Source organism: Balaenoptera musculus, chromosome 1, assembly GCF_009873245.2.
Source record: "Balaenoptera musculus isolate JJ_BM4_2016_0621 chromosome 1, mBalMus1.pri.v3, whole genome shotgun sequence".
NCBI lineage: Eukaryota > Metazoa > Chordata > Mammalia > Artiodactyla > Balaenopteridae > Balaenoptera > Balaenoptera musculus.
Genome location: NC_045785.1, coordinates 156788683 through 156805060, shown reverse-complemented (window position 1 = coordinate 156805060; position 16378 = coordinate 156788683). Strand labels below are relative to the sequence as shown.

At 44.8% G+C, this 16378-nt stretch overlaps 2 protein-coding genes across 10 annotated transcripts in view; one reads left to right on the top strand and one right to left on the bottom strand.

Annotated features, from left to right (window-relative positions):
* AKT3 (AKT serine/threonine kinase 3) overlaps window positions 1–5018 on the top strand; it is a 392845-nt gene extending 387827 nt beyond the window's left edge. For all 4 annotated transcript variants that reach the window (XM_036863102.1, XM_036863094.1, XM_036863086.1 and 1 more), the window contains one exon: window positions 1477–5018. In XM_036863102.1, coding sequence (XP_036718997.1) covers window positions 1477–1562 — 86 coding nt within the window. In that variant the 3' untranslated portion in view covers window positions 1563–5018. The remainder of the gene's footprint in view (window positions 1–1476) is intronic.
* The window catches only part of SDCCAG8 (SHH signaling and ciliogenesis regulator SDCCAG8), a 268342-nt gene continuing 256701 nt past the window's right edge, over window positions 4738–16378 (bottom strand). For 5 of the 6 annotated variants that reach the window (XM_036863025.1, XM_036863052.1, XM_036863043.1 and 2 more), the window contains one exon: window positions 4738–7010. In XM_036863025.1, coding sequence (XP_036718920.1) covers window positions 6959–7010 — 52 coding nt within the window. In that variant the 3' untranslated portion in view covers window positions 4738–6958. Of the gene's footprint in view, window positions 7011–12983; window positions 14992–16378 lie in introns of those variants that run through there. The other variant, XM_036863016.1, reaches the window with a different exon arrangement.

The following is a 16378-nucleotide window of genomic DNA, read 5'->3' as shown; positions in this document are numbered from 1 at the left end:
GTATTTTATAAGGAGGCAGAGATTTCCCCAAATCACAGTACTATCTGGAAATGAGGACTATAGTTTAAAAGGTCTGTTTGCAGGAGGGAGGTTTACATGGAGCAGGGAGCCTCAAATGCTACTTGTTAGATGGAGTCCCACCTAATACAGTGATACTTTCTGGTACATTCAAGACTACAAAGTTTGGTTAGCAACTTGATCCCATTTCTAGAATCTTCTATTAAAAATAGAATACTGAAAAGAACAGTGAGAAAAGAGCATGAATGTTTGTTATTCTTCAGAGGAATGCAAAGCATCATCCTTTCTGTGTAACAGGGTCAGTGCCCGTGATGCAGTGGGGTCTGGCCTGTATTCCTTCTCCTATTACATGAAATTGATGCTCCCTGGAGAGGTTGGAAAATTAAAAGAATTGGTAATGTACTTCCTATATGAATTTGAGGAAGTGGAATTATTTTGCTTGAAGAAGCTTGGGTATTTGAAAGACTCTCGCTTATTTCCTGTAGCACAGCATATGACCAAAGGCACCGCAAGTGGAGCAGAGGGGTTTAGTGGGGTGAGCCCCGAGGACACAGGGAGGGCCTTCGCGCAGAGCCCAGAACAGATGCACAGGGAACGTTGTGGACTGAGCGACTGAATTCATGACACATATAAGGAAGAGCATTCTGACACTGCAAGATTTTAATCATCAGAATAGTTATGGGAAGAGGTTGGGTGATCCTTTGTAACCTTTCAAATGCAAGAAAACAGGGAAGAGGAAAGGGAGGAGCAGCTTAAATGGAAATAGTCTCTTTCCGTGCCTTTCAAGTCTCCCCATTTGTTTCCTGATGAACTAATACTTAGATGCTGGCCTCTTTCCCTCTCTTTCCTTGACTTATTCTCTTTATTCTACATTAAAGTTTTATCATAGGAAAATTAGGAACAGTGAGTTAAGGCAGATATTAGATGTAGAATAAAGAATGTAAAATCTTAAACATGTAATCAAGGGCTCAAAGGAAATGGAATCGTAATAAGCTTTATTTTGCAATCACACCTAAAGCACCATGAAGAAGAAATGCAAGCATCTGAAGACAGATTGATACTGGATTCTAGGCAGATACTTTGGGTGCCTTAGGATTCTTTGACTTTGTAATTTTGACGTGCATGTTTTCATGAAAGTGAAGGTTATTGAAGATCATTTGTTCCTTTTTATTTTTAAAAATCTTGTCTTCTTCAATAGTTTTTCACAGTTTGAGCCTTGGAATGTTAGTGTCTTGAAGGAGATGATTTGATAGTATTATTTCTTCATAGGTCATGTATTTGAAAGTGAGAAAGTTTTTGAAATAAGTGTGTCCATCCTATGTTTTATTGATAAACATAAGTTTCTGGGAGCTATTGCCTCCGTTAATCTTTATTACGTTAGGGGTTAGAACTATATAGAGCAGAGATTATGTTGCAAAACATTAATGTAAAATTAAAACAGCTGTTTCCTGCCCGCAGATGATGAGGACGGTATGGATTGCATGGACAATGAGAGGCGGCCGCACTTCCCTCAGTTCTCCTACTCCGCGAGCGGGCGAGAATGAGTCTCTTCTGCTACTTCACTGTCATCTTAGATTTGTGACTGAAAATGATTCCTGGACATCACAGCAGTCCTAGCTCTTACAAATGCAGGAGCACCTTCAGACATCCCAGACCAGTCCAAGGTCTTCGCCCCTCGCCGCCTTTCACCCACATGAGAACACACATATATGCAGACATACTCGACTTTTGTTTTTGCATGATATTGTATCTCAGTCTAAGGTCTCATGCTGTTGCTGCTACTGTCTTACTATTATAGCAACTTTAAGAGGTAATTTTACAATCTTTGGAAGTCATGAGCCCACCATTGTTCATTTGTGCACCAACTGTCATCTTTTGGTCTTTTAATTTTTGTTTTTCCCTAACAGTGAAGGCTAAACGATTCTAGGTACATTTTTTAACTTTCTAGACGATAAATCAAAAACTAATTAGACTAAGAAGATTTAGTTTATAATTCAGAACAAGCAATTGTGGAAGCGTGGTGATGTGCATATGCAAAATTTTAGTAAAGCATATCAGATCAGTGCGTAAAATAGGTTATGTATCAGTAAGATCCTACTGGAATTCATTAGGAAGCATTTGAGAGAAGGAATGAACAACTATTAAGATAGATATATACATTTATAAATTTAAATTCTTATTCGATACTGCAGAGGAAGCCTGGTATTACATGTGGATGTCCAGATTTCACAGGCAGTTGTTGGCAAAGGAACATTGTTCGACCAAGGAAGGAAGCGTATGCACAGCAGAGTAGGTCACTTAAAGGGTCTATGATATGATTTGCACCAGAGAGCGTTTTATTTCCCCTGTGCTTGGAAACCTTTTTCCCTTCTTGATATTATCACCTCTGATGGCTGAAGAATGTAGACAGGTGTAATGATCCTGCTTTTCACCAAAATTTGTACACCAAGGTAAACAGGTGTTTGCCTTATTTGTTTTAATTTTTTACTTTCAGTTCTACGTGAATTAGCTTTTTCTCGGATGTTAAAACTTTGAATGTCCTTTTATGATTTTGTTTATGTTGCAGTAGTATTTATTTTTTAGTGATGAGAATTGTATGTCATGTTAGCAAATGCAGCTCCAACTTAACATAAAACAGACTTACTGCAGTTTCTTTTGACCTATGTGCAAGGAATGTACACGCCGATGAGAATCATGCACTTTTTCTCCTATGTAAAAAAAATTTTGATGAGGCTCTGAAATTGTACATATAGATTAGAATTTGGCTTTAGGAGAAGAGATGCTGTCATTTAACCCCTTGGTGCTAAAAATGAGAAATCCCCAACTATCCATGCCAAGGGGTTGAAGCAAATGGATGTTATATTTGCTCTTTTGAGAATTGAAATATTATGATGGCCTGGCAACATAATGTAATGAAGAAAATTGAGACCTGGATGATAAGAAATGAACTTTACTTGGCAAAATGAACACATCTCAAGTATTTACGAAGTGGGCAGTAAAGGATAAGGACCTGGTGTGTTTATTCTGATCATGGTACATTTATCACTGAATTAAGCCATCAGGGAAAAAACAAAACAAAAAAGAACACCTCCAACTTTTCTTTTTCTGTATATACTCATGTCCTCCAATTCCGACATTTCTCACTGAAAGGGGACATGTATGCAAACCTCATCTTTCTCTTTCATTAATGATGATCTTCAGATTAAACCCTTTGGTGCTAGGAGCTGACATTTTCCAAAGCAGCCTATGAAGTCCAGGGGGCTCCTGACTCCATGGAGCCATCGTGGAGATGTACTTTAGTTAAACTATCTGACAGCTCCCAAATGGAAGACTACAGCATGACGTAGTGTTATGATTGCATTGTATGAAAGAGCAAGTGACTTTCTAAGTAGGATGAATCATATTCATATGCAGATGTCTTAGCCTCTTGACGCTGGAAGTGTGGGTTTACAGATATGAAACCACTGCTGGCAGTGGGTGGACCACTGGGACTGACAGGGGGTTAAAGGGCATTTTACTAAGGCAGCTAAGACATATTCAGACATAGATTTTATCCTAATTTTTCATATTTCTACCTGAGTGAAGTTCATCCTTAGTACTGAGTAGGAAGTTACAGTAAAATGGTAGTTCATTCTTACTTACACATATAGCTCAACTTTTTTTTTTTTTTCACTTGGAATTATGTTGAATGTTTCACTTTGACAAGAAAGTAGACTAGAAGGTATGTCCTGTAAGTTGTCTTGCATCCATTATATAAAAAAGAAACAGGTGAGAGGAAGAGAGGAAAGCTGAGACTGGCTGGTGTTCAGAGCATTCATTTCTTCAGAGGGAAAGTACACCATACACTAAGCACACGGATAGTTTTGGGTTGTTTCCCCCCCCCCCTCAAATCTTAAGGTGATTTCCATGACCTTGGCCAAGGACACTTCCTAAGGATTAATGACAGCGTTGACTGTGCCTCAGGCTGGCCACTCTGCACAGCTGGCTCTCCGTCCCCAGCTGGTGCCCGGGGCTTAGTCCCATATCCCCTCCGAGATTCTGTTAGCGTCACACGGGGTGTGTTGTTGGCTTTGATTTTAAGAATCCCTTACTTTCACTCCCTGATCTCAGTCAGCTGGCATGGAAAAACAATAGAAAAACAGAAATGTGTGTGGAAGGAGATTCTAAAACTTCCCTCATGTCTGCCCATAGCTGAAGTTTCGGATTCTGGTGGACGGAAAGGCCTGGCCCTGGAGTCACTCTGTCAGAACAGCAGAAGTTCAGGCTTTGCAGACTCCTTCCTGTACCAACTTCCTTGAAGTCTGCCTCTTACCATGATGCAGCCATCTTGGAGGAAACTGGCCGTCTCTGCTTGGATTTTCGGCAGGGCTGCTCACAGCTTTGCTTTCCACACTAACTACATAGCATTATTCCAGTGTTTTCCATTTCCCATACCTGATTTCCAGCTTCTTAAAGCTGACTGTTCTTGCAGGGGCCACTTGCTTCTCTTAGAGTACAAAGTAAGGGCCTTCCTTACTAACTGCAGGGTCTTTCTACTACACCTCAGTGTACACACTTTGCTGCTACTGTTCGTACTGTCTACAGTAGAATTTCCTTATCTTGCTCCTGGTAGTGCATTACAGGCAAGCATGAAATGTAAAGTATTTATTTAAATAAAAAGAAAACCTCTAAATTGGTAATTGAATTACCTCCCTGTAGCTTTATAGTTTGTGACATTTCTTGACCTTGCTAGTTCTTTCATTAGATCCGCGCAAGATCTAGTCATCTGGTTAAGGATTTTAAGCAGACGCAACTATGAACCCAAGAAACTGTATTACTATTACTGTTGGTCATACTAAAACTGTTTATTTCCTTAAGTATATGACCCACAAGGATGTGAAATAACTACAAGAAACTGTTTTTGTACACTGTACATCCTTAGTATTTTTACACGTATATGATAGGGATGCACATTATTTTCCTTCGTACAGACAGCTTAAATAAAGCACTATGTCAATCTGCTACTTCTCTGTTTATTGTTGTTGGATGTGGTTCTGTAATCTCAGAAAATTAAACATTCTTCTTTTCTAAAAAAAAAGATTAATAGCGTCACCTGGTATTAACCCGTTCTATATAAAATGTGACAGGAAAGTATGTAAATTTCTTGTAGCTCAAAACACACACAAGATTTATTTTATTACTTCAATAAAATGGCAGTAATGCAACTGTACAAACTTTGATGAAGGGCTGCTTCCAAAGGGGGGATGCTGACTTCCCAACAATGGGTTTAGGAGAGATCTGTGAAGCTGGAGATGATAGAATAGGTATTTTTTGAGATTTGTTAAGCCCCTAATAGTCCTCACTCCAGGTGGTTTGGACCCAGAATTCTTAAGGAATGTAGCTCATCAGTAGTGTCTTCCTGATAATGTGTTGCGCTGCATACTTCCTTTCTTAGAGTATATTTTTAAAACGTCATGGCAAATTAACCAAGTGAAACGTGGGTAATAGATGGGTAGGATGGTTGGACTACAGTCTGATTTACCTAGGGTCATTTTTCTGATTTTACCTCATAAACCTATATACTATCGTAGAAACTTGGCTTTGCTCCTGTGACTAAGCCAGATGATAGAGGAACGGCTTTGGGACCAAAGTTGGTCAAGCATGTATGTGTATGTCACACAGCCAAACGGGAGGGCATTCTCACATGTGCTCTTCTCTCAAAACCACTGGGGTTGACAGATCCAGGAGGCTAACATAAAGTGACCTCTATAATTCTTTAAAGGTGCTATTTTTAGAATATTGTGTAATTTATTTACTGTTCCTGAAACAGAATTAGGGACAATTAATATATCTTATGTGACAACCTTTATGTCTAGCACACTTGATGAAATCAAAAAAACTTCTGAATCTGAATAGAAGTTCTATTCTTTCAAGCTTGACCCTTGTGCATGCTCAAGAGACTCAATGGTCTCTGCGGGTGTGTCATCCCACCGCCTCCAGAGCCTAATCCACATCCCTCTGAGAGGCCGTGATGAGGAAGAGGAGGAGGAGGGTGTGATGTGATGATAATGGCAGATCTGTGCCAGAGAGAACAGCCTGCGGTCAGGGACCTGTCCCCACTGCAGCCTTGCCCTTAGTGTTCCACTGTCATCCTCAAGGACAACACAACACTTTCAGTGCCCATTTTTATTACTTTAAAGCACTTGAGGGCTTAATTGTGTATAGTAGAGATACTATGTTAAACTAAAATGATGATCTGTGTACAGATGTTTGATAGAACTCTAAGTAAATTTTGTAATTTCACTGAGTACATTTTTAGGCTCCTCTCAATTACTGCATACTGAAGAAGACACATGACACCACCAAGCCAAAGATGCTTTTTGTCTGTTTTTGTTGTTAACAGAGTGGAGAGGATAATGCCTAGTGCTTCCTGGTGTCTTCTGATTGTGCACAAATTAGCAGGATGATAAATAATGGAGTCTTGTGGGATGTTGATTAAAAGCAAATAAAGTTGAAGGATAATATATATAGATCTCACCAAGAGGGAAAGAAACATGAATGGCAGGAAGAAAGGTTTGGTCCTTAATACCCTTTAGCCTAGTTAAAATATGTGCCTTTTTTTGGTGTGTTTTTTTCATCACTATAAGATAAAAAGGAAACATTTCAAGTCTTCAAAAAATTCATTTATTGAAATTCACATGTGTAACAGAGCATACAAATGAGCAGATATAAAAACATAATAACTTCAAGCCTTTTCTGAAAACATACACCAGGAGGTCTCCTCATCTAGTGTCAGACTTCAGCTCCAGCCCATCCATCCTGCAGGGACCGCTCGGCAGCGAATGTGGCGGTGACCATGCAGCCCGCCGCAGTCTAAGGTGGGGTCCACTGGGAAGGTCGCGGTGCATTGTGGCATCTTACGTATAAATCAGATGAATGTAAATATCTCTTTGTAAATCATTTATTTCACTGTTTCATCCAGGTCAGCAATCAGATTGTGGCATGCTGGGTAACTGGAAAAAATGATAATAAAAAGTAAGTTTAAATAGATCATGTTCTTCAATGTGATTTGTCTTCTCACTGGTTTAGTTACCGCTGTCTAAGTTTTTGTAGAGAGTTCTTATGCAAAAAATGTAGAAATTGTACGTAACCAATTGTATGAAAAGTTTGTAGGAATATAAGGTGAACTCTTTTAATGCTTTAAATCTGAAAACAAGCTATATTCCAGATCTCTGTGTGTCTCTTAAATAAGGGTGGTCTGATGACAGGACACAGCTAAAGGGCCATCTCTTGCTCCGTGGACAGGAGAAAGGAGACACTGATTCGTGCCAGAATCTGTTTACTGAAAATTGCTCAGACATTACAGTGAGTAAAACTAGACAAAAAAACAGGATGTGGATAGACCAAGTGTCCCTAAGAAATTCCTGGTAAAATGATAACAAGCTAACACCTCCAAATGTTTAGATGCAGACAATGTGTTTTAACATATATTAAGGCATTTTTCACATGGAAACCACCTACCACATGCTGGAAGAGGGAATTTAGTGTATGTCGTCTCCTAGTTTTAAACAGGAATAAATGTTTCAAAACTAGCTCATGAAAATTGGGTTGAGGGAGTCGCAAGTTAGGAAAGTACTGAATACTGCTGCCTGCCCTAGCGGATGCGTCTGTTCAAAGTAGTCTAACCCACGTCAGGAAGTGGTGTCAGAAACCACTGGAAATAGTGACATTGCACAGGACATTTCTCGAGTACCTACTGTGTACTGTGTGGGAAGATGACTAAGACATGGTCTTTGCCCTCCAGGAGTGTGAAGTCACTAAGATGGTAGGGACTAGACAGAGGGCTAGAATGATAACTACCAAATCCCAGTTTTCACTTCAAGAGATGAATTGGAATGTAATGCAGGGACACGGGCCCCCATCTGGTCTCTGGCTGGGTGAGAATCATCTTCAAGAGAAACAAGTGGGCTCTGCACTCCCCAACAGAGATTTCCTGAACTAGAGAGGGCTCTTGTCTACCCAACTTAAGCCACGATTACTTGTGGAGGATTTCCAAGACAGGACAACGAGTGATCAGCGTGTCCAAGATCAGAGTTTGCACGAAAAAAATATGAAAATCAGCCTGTTATCTTTTTTAAAAAATGAGGAAACGTTTACATTTCAAGTAGATTTCCCAGTGTATGTGAGACACTCATGACTTTTTAGTGAGCAATTCTGTGGGTTTCGACACAGGGCAATTAGAGTATGGTGTGCAGCCCCTGCTCTCAGACAGTGGGGGCCCCGGGCGTGGTGAGGAAGTGAGTGGTGTCTGTGTGCATCTCTCTGGGGGTTTGGGAGGTGGATGGACCCTCTTCCGTGGCGCCCATGGGGCTCCTGGAGCAGCACAAGGAAGCCAGGGAGCCCCAGGGCCCTGCCACTGCAGAAAGGGCGCCCCCTGTCCTCAGAGGTTGCCGCCAGCTCCATTTGCCCATCAAACACAGGATCTCCAAGAGCTGATTTGCCTTCCGGTCCTGACTGAACTGATCCAGTGAATGACTGGCTTGAATGACCCTCCCGTCCCACAGACAGGCAGGCTGCCTGCCCACCGGGTGCTCTGGAAATGGTGGCTTACTGTCTAACTTTAGAGATTCGAGGGCGTCTTTGAATACGAGAATAAGCATAAACTGCAATAGGCACGTTTCAAAAAAAAAAAAAAAATTTAACTGAACTTGAGGTAGAAAAGACACATACCTGTAACATGCACAACACAGAACAGTAAAGACCTGAAGTAGACGGGAAATGTACTGTGGGATTTTTTTAAAACCAAGCTCCAGGAAACGGGCAGTTCTCACGTGAGTCTTCGCGGTTCACGCCAGGAACTGCCCATCGCCCGGCCCATTCCCTGCTGGCACTTGCCCAGGGGTCAGCCCACATTCCTCTCCCGGGCTCCGTTGGTTTTCTCTTTCATTTGGTTTTGGTGCAAAGCCCTGCGTTCCTCCTCACTTTCATATCACAGTACTACTGTTCACTGCCCGACCCGTCGTGAGCATTCAGCAGATGTGACTGAATGAATCATGTACCCTGTTATGTCCCTGTCTTCCTGCTAAACAGCTCTCGGTGTCACCCTTGGACGTCTGGATGTTTAGTAAAGAATGTTTCTCAGTTCTTCCCCTTAGGCAGGGAGCATGTCCAGAGAGACAGAATCTTTAGTCACTGCCAAAATCTGGCTCGTCTACCATCACTTCTTAGGGACATTAGCTATGCCTATTTCCAGAAGGCTGGTTCACTGCCCACACCAGTGTGGACACCGTGAGGTCGGGCTGTAAGGGAGACGAGGGTGTGTGTGCCGATGGGACACAGCGGTGTGAACCGTGGCTTGAGCCCTCAGCCACCATGTTGCCGTCCCTGGACCATCACACCTGTCACCAAGGCCCCTTGCTGTGGACCCCCTGGGTGGTGTGGCCGCATCTGCAGGTGTCAGTGGCTGCCCTCCAGATTGAGGAGGGCTGAGAGCACACTGGCAGCTGGTCTTCTGAAGTGCTGTCCACAGACAATATAAATGCTCCCCAACTGCAAGCCCGCTATCAGTGACCCGTTTTCTTTGTTCTCGTTTTAGACCCTAACAGAGCCTTCTCTCCACAAACCCTGACTTGTGTGTCTAATTTGTTTCCGAACTTTAAATTCAGAGTTTAAAAAACGAGTCTCTCTGGGTGACCTGAATTGTTCCCCAAGCAACCACGCTGCAAGGTCCAGCCGCACCTTCTCTGCGGCTTTGTTCCCAAGCCTGCAGCCCAGGGACGTCACGGCACCAGCTAGGCCCTACGCGTACGGATGCTCACAGTTCGGCCTGCCCCACGTCTCCATCATCTGTCTCTTCTCTGTGCATCTCCACCCGGCCTCTTAGCAGCCCCTCCCAATGGAATATCCCTCCTTCTTGCTCTTTCCCTTGCTCATTTGTACGTTTTCCATCTCTGTGTGGCCAGGTGAAAAAAAAAAAAAAAAAAAAAAAAGGACCTGTTCCTCATACCTCTGTCAGAAAAGCATCTATTTTTAACTCAAGAAAGAAGATAGAATCCCTCCCCCAACCTCTATCTGGGGCATTTCAAAGCTTGGCCTCAGCTGACAGAGCTCCAGGGAAGCCACCAGTACCCTCCTCCACGTGTCCCCACTTTGCGAGCCAGGCCACTGCTCTGCGGCTCTCTCAGCTGGGGCCCAGCTCCAGGCTGCTGCCCCGGGGGAGAGGGGCCTCCCTCCCCCTTCTATGCAGCCCACGGCCCAGGGGATGAATACCAGCCTCTCTGGAAGTTCATTTCCCTGCCCATTTATTTGCCAGTTCTAGTCACTAAACTCCTCTGGGCCTGATTTTTCCATCTGTGCAAAAAGGATGCTAAATGATTTCTCCAAGGGGCCCTTTCAAGCCTCCAGCGATCTCAGTGCTACCCTGCTGGACGGTCATCTCTTCTGGGCCCTGTAATGCAGAGAGCTCCGTTTTAAAAGGAAGCTGGTTCTATTACCATTTTTTTTAAACCAGAAACTGAGCAATGTGGAAGCGAAAAACTTACCTGAAGTGGGTCCAGAACTGAGATTTGAACCCAGGCCGTTTGACCTCAAAGTCCAGGCTCTTTTTAATGCTATTCCAACCAGCTTAGTGAAAGAGCAACCGCGTTTGATATTTGTGGGATTAAGTAGGAATCAGATATATCGGGCAACCTGGAATAAATCAGCCATGTGACCTATGGGCGGTCACCAATTCGTCCTCACCAGTCCCCTGCAGAGCTTTGTGGAAACGTGGCCTCAGACATGACCACTGGCCTGTTAAGAAGGCAGCTCTCCACCCAGCACGGGGCTCAAGGTCGCGAACTGCAGGTCAGGAGAGGCCTGCCTCCGCCCCACGCGAGTCACCGGAGCTCTGGCTGAGCTGCGTACCCCTCCGGCCAGCACAGCTGCCAAACGGGCAGGAGTTCACGGCAAGGTCGCCACCACAGATCCTCGATTTATTCTTCCCTCCTCCCGGCTGCCTGGCTGGGTCTCTGACAATGAAAGCTCTGTGGCAGGCAGAGTTCAGGCTCCATTTTCCCTGGACTCTGGGGCCTGGCTTTGCTGCCCCTGGGCTCCAACATCGGAAGAGAACTACAGAAGCCAGAAAAACACAACGGTAGAGGCAGGAAAGACTTCCTTGCAGAAAGAAAGTGAGGACAATGACGCTTTAGCTTCCTGGAAAGCAGCAGCTCGATCTGGACTCGGGACTTGCAACGTGGGGGGGATGCAGGGAGCCCTGTGCACAGACAGGAGCGGTCAGAGCCGGAGGCCACGCACGCCCAGGGGCGGCACTGCTGTGCCAGCTTCTCCCCAGGGCACACGCCGGCACGGGGGCTCCTTCCACAACCCTCGGGATCCCCAGCGTGTCGTCTTCCAGCTTTCTTGAATCTCATGAGTCGCGAGCACTTCCCCTGCACATGGGCAGGGGTCTGTGCTTTATACGCACCATGTTTCCATGGTAAATAGATTTTAAGAATTCCCAAAGGACAGACAGTGTCACCAACAGCAGAGAGTGGAGCCTCTGGCTGCCTCGTGTTTGAAAGCGTTAAAAATAAAGACAACACTGACATGTGGGGTTGTAATGTGACGGAGTTACAGTCTTTTAAAGGCAAGAGCCACTTATCTACACTACATGTAATATTCAGTGTTTTGTTCACTTGTCTAATTGGATTAAAATATTTAGCTCCCTTTAAAATCTTGATTGTGAATTTATATTGCAAAATGTAATGTCTGACTCGGGAAGCAATAAGTGGAGCAAATGTATCTGAAGCAATGTAAAATTCAATTTATTTTTCTTCCATGAGTCTTATTCTGAAATTATTCACTCTTGGACAAAGTGAACTAACTGTTAACGAAGAGCGAGTCTGGCTTAAATGAAGCTGAACGCACTTTTCAATATCAATTGCACACAGGGCCTTTAGTTACAAAAAGAAAAAAAGTTAAACTATGCTATTTGAGTTTGAGGAAGCTTCTCTGAGGGTCGCCAGACCCCAGGTTAGAAATGCCGCGCCAGGGGTCTTACGTCATTCTTTAACAACCCTCAGGCAGCAGGGAGTTAATGACATTTTCGCTGCATATGTTCAAGTTTATTTAAAAAAATATGCAAGTCACTTCGGTTGACAGTGTCTTGTACACAGTTTTGAAAGAATCAGGGCAAACTTTAACAGAGTCAGTTTTTATTTGAAAAATATTTTCTGGGAATGTATCAGTGTTTATTTTTGAGACTGACAATTCGGGTGAAAATCAGGATAAAAACAAAAAAACAACAATTTGGTTGAAATCAAATTGTTTGTTTTCATCTATTTAGAATTCTTTCCAAAAAATCTTGGTTCAGGAGGAGGCTTTTAAATTTATTTTATTCAGTGTATCTGCTGTTCTATTCAAGCACCATCTGTCTTGCAGGTAGCTAGCTTCGTGGGAGCGCCGACGTAACTGGGTGAAGCCCTCAGGGCTCCAGGAAGGACCACCACAGACTCTGTGGTCACCTCCAAGTCCCAGCTGGGCGACCCTACAGCTCAGTCTGCAGGCGCCCGCAGGAGCTGCGCGGCCCTCACTGGAGCTCACAGTTCTGAAGCCTCCCCCTCCCTTTCCTTCAGGTCACAAACGGGCCTTTCCTCCCTTCGTCATCATCTGTGTCTTTGTTTCTTGTGCGTGTTTTCAGCTTTCTTCATGAATCCTTTGGTGGAACGAGGTAATCTCCATGATTTTGAACATAATCACATATGTCTGCTGGATCCATGCACAAGTTTAAATCAAATTAGAAAGAAAATTCACTGCCAAAAATGCTCAAAAGTCATAGGGCCAACTGATTAATCACCAATAAGTCGGTTTCAGATGCTGTTTTCTAAACTGTAAAAGTGATGCATCTGAAGGGACTAAAAAGGCATCCCTCCCCAGACTGAACACCGAGGACGGAATCAAACAGCCTGTTGGGACAGAGGCTATCAGAAAATGCAAATCAGCTGAAACCTTATCCATCACCAAATAAATATACAAGTAAAATAATCTTGATGTAAACGACAGTCCTCTAAGTGGACAGATAATTTCCATTCTTTCCCGTCTCTCGGATTCCATCCTCCCCGAGAAAAGACTCTAAGTTCCTCACCAGCTGCCGCCACCCATCCTGGCCAGATGTTAAGAGCCCCAGGCGCTGGGTCACAGACCTCTGACCCCGCTCCCAGCTGTCAGGCCTTACCAAGACTCCCCTGGGGCCCAGGTTCTGCATCCTGGACACCACCCCTCTAGTCCCCACCCCCCAACAACCACCATCACTCCCACGGCCCAGTCCTCCACTCCTGTCCCTGAAGAGAACAGAGGAGAATCATGTTTGGAGTAAGACTGGGTTAGTGTTTTCATGTCTCTATTTCGCTACAAGAACTAACATAGCAATTCATGATGTTTCAAAAGCTGTCTCCCAGAAGTGTTTTCCCCAGGAGTGAAGCGGGAGATTCATAAAGCCAGTGTTTTTAATCAGTCCTAAACTAAGAACAAGTCAGAAGAGCAGCCTTGAACTTGGCGATCAGCAAGCTGAGCCACGTCCACTGGGTCGGCCACAAGGCCAGCCCGACTCTCGCCAGCAGCGTTTCAGGGGAGACGGGAATTCTCATGGCCAAAGAATGTCACAGGGGCAGTTAGGACGTTGAGCAGCGCCCCCAGCCAGGCATGTTGTTGTGCATGTTTCAGAAGTTAAGCAGAAACAATTTAGAATAATAAAGCCTCCTAAACAGGCTAGATGTTTCCTGTCAGAGGCCACTGGCCAACCCGAGCTTGTCATCTGCTTCAGGGCCCAGGGCTCAGGCACAGGAGCAAATTGGAGGGATGTGACTCAGCTTCAGAGCAGCTGCCCAGGCCAGAAAATATCCATTCTCTTTTGAGAATCCAGTGGATAGAGATTTTTAGAGTTCGACGTGCAAAATTATTATGCTTAATTCATCCAGGCTGGGAAAATGGAAGCCTTTAGCTAAACCATCCCGAAAGCAGAGACAAGCCAGAGGACTCTCTCCAGGAGAAGGGTGGGTGTGGAGTGGATGTGGCCGGTCACTCTGGAACCCTCGGGAGGCAGCACCCTCCAAATACCTGCCGGGGTCAAATGGCAGCCTCAAGGGCTCCGTGGAAACTAAACTCAGAGTTCAAGTTTATTCCACGGCAGAAACAGATCTAACGTCGCACTTGGGCGCAAAGAGTGGGCCTTTGGTTTAGAGAGTAGAGAGCTTGCCTGGGTTCCTGCCTCCTCTTTGAATGCTAGTATTTGCTACTGAAAGCCAACATTTTCTCTACCAAGCTTCTTTTGTCATGTTCACATTAAAATAATTCCAAATGCAATATCTGAATCTGAAAGATCCCTTTAGAGATGAGCCAGATGGGCCAGTCTCAGATAGCATAGGCTGGTCAAATCATTTCTGTTGCTTCAGGCAAGGGAAAAAAGACCTGCTCATTTTTCTGAAGAATTTTGAGGTTTTAGGGTTTTTTTTAAATGCATTTTACAAAAATGTTGCAATCCATTTGGCAATTATCAGGTTTTTAAAGCCCTGGAAGAGGTTTCTAAGCATTGATGATCCATGTTAAGATCTAAGCGGGCTGTCAGGTAGGCAGATGGGGAGTTAAAAGGCAAACCCCACAGGATAATGATCTGGTCCAGAATGGAGAAGAAACCGCCACATGCTCAGAGCTTGTATAGAAGACTCTCCACAACCCAAGTTCTGAAGTCGTTCTCAGCTCTTGGAGGCCAGGAGCTCCACTGGTGCTGTGAGTCCCTCCAGCTGTCTTGGAGACCCGATGGCCCCAACCTTTGGCTGGCACCACCCAGGGCCCCCCTCAAGGACCTGCCCAGACAGCTGAGTGCTGGTCGAGGTCTGGCCGCACAGGTACAGGATGAGGTGGCTGCACACACTGGAGGAGCCGGGTGAGAGCAGTGAACATCGTTCCATGGCTGTTGGTCCCACAGGATCTCTGCCCAACCTGTGCTTCTCCCAGGACCTTCCCCAGTTTGGGGAGGAGAGAGGAAAAGAAAAATCCTGATATTTCTTTGGCCTGTAATATATATGCAAGACAACCTGCCATGCACCTCGCAGCTGCCCTCATTTAACACTTCCAATGTCCCTTTGAGTTAGGCTGGTATGGTACCCACTATGCAGATGTGGAAACTGAGGCTTAGAAGAGACTTCAATGACTTGTTCAGGGCCTAGGGATGACGATGCATTCTGGAATCATTCTCTGTTCTTTCTGCCTCCCAACACTTTCAGAGGCTCTCAAACCCTACTGTCTTCACTGAATTATCCAAACAGCTCGTTAAAATGCAGATTCCTGGGCCCTGCTCCCAGAGATGCCATCTTGGTGTGTGTGAGAAGCCCTGGAACCCATGTTCCTTTATTTATATGTTATATGATGCTTATACAAGCATACCAGATACCTGTGTGACTGTAGGGCGTGTGGCTTGTGCACCACCCTTCCCTGCGAGCAGCCTCAGAGGCCCTGGGAGGGGACAGTGCAGGTGTGTCTCCGTCCCCCGGCTGAGCTCAATGACTGGCTCCTGGGGATGCTCATTTACTATTTGTGGAACAAATGAGGGCTTTTGCAGAGGGGTTTGGTGGGCTGAGTGGGAAAAATCACTCAGAGGATAGTGGCTCCTCGATATCTGTTTGGGCACATGGTCACTTTGAAAAAAGAATGAGACAATTTCTCATCATTTTCATTTCCTGATGCATTTTTCCCATTAATCATTCCAAGCACTTCTTGCACGGCGTCCCCCAGGCACTCATGGAGCACCTGGGAGCAATCCTAATTAGAGGCTGAGGCCTCGGCCAGCCCATGGACCACCTCATTATCCTAACAAACTGCTTGATGGGGTAAAAAGCCCAGCCTCTCTGACAGGAAGAGAAGCAATTTAGGGGAAAAAAAAGGTTTCATTCCCTACACCAAACTCACCTGGACACTCTTTCCCCCATTATCCCTGCTGGTGGCCCCAGACCTAACCTGATCAGGCAAAGTCTGTTAAGGAGTGAGACTTAGGCTCCATTTTCAGTGTCCCTACTTGCTAGCTGTATGCGCTTGTTTGAGCCTCAGCTTCCCCATCTGTGAGATGGGGATAATCAATCTTGCAGGCTTGTTCAAGAGTAATGAGAGTTAATGCATGTTATCTATGGAACACTGCCACACCCTCCGCAAGCACTCCAAACCCTAGCTCCATTATCAGCCAGCTGATTTAAAGCGAGACTCCTACGTTCCATTCACAGGCACTCCCCTGATTGGGAGCGCCTCTTTCCTCCACCAATTCAAACCTACGCATCCCCCAGGGGCAGTTCAAAGCCGACCTCCTCCAGAAAGCCTCCTGACCACGGCAGCCCGCCCCACTCTCCCGCCTCCT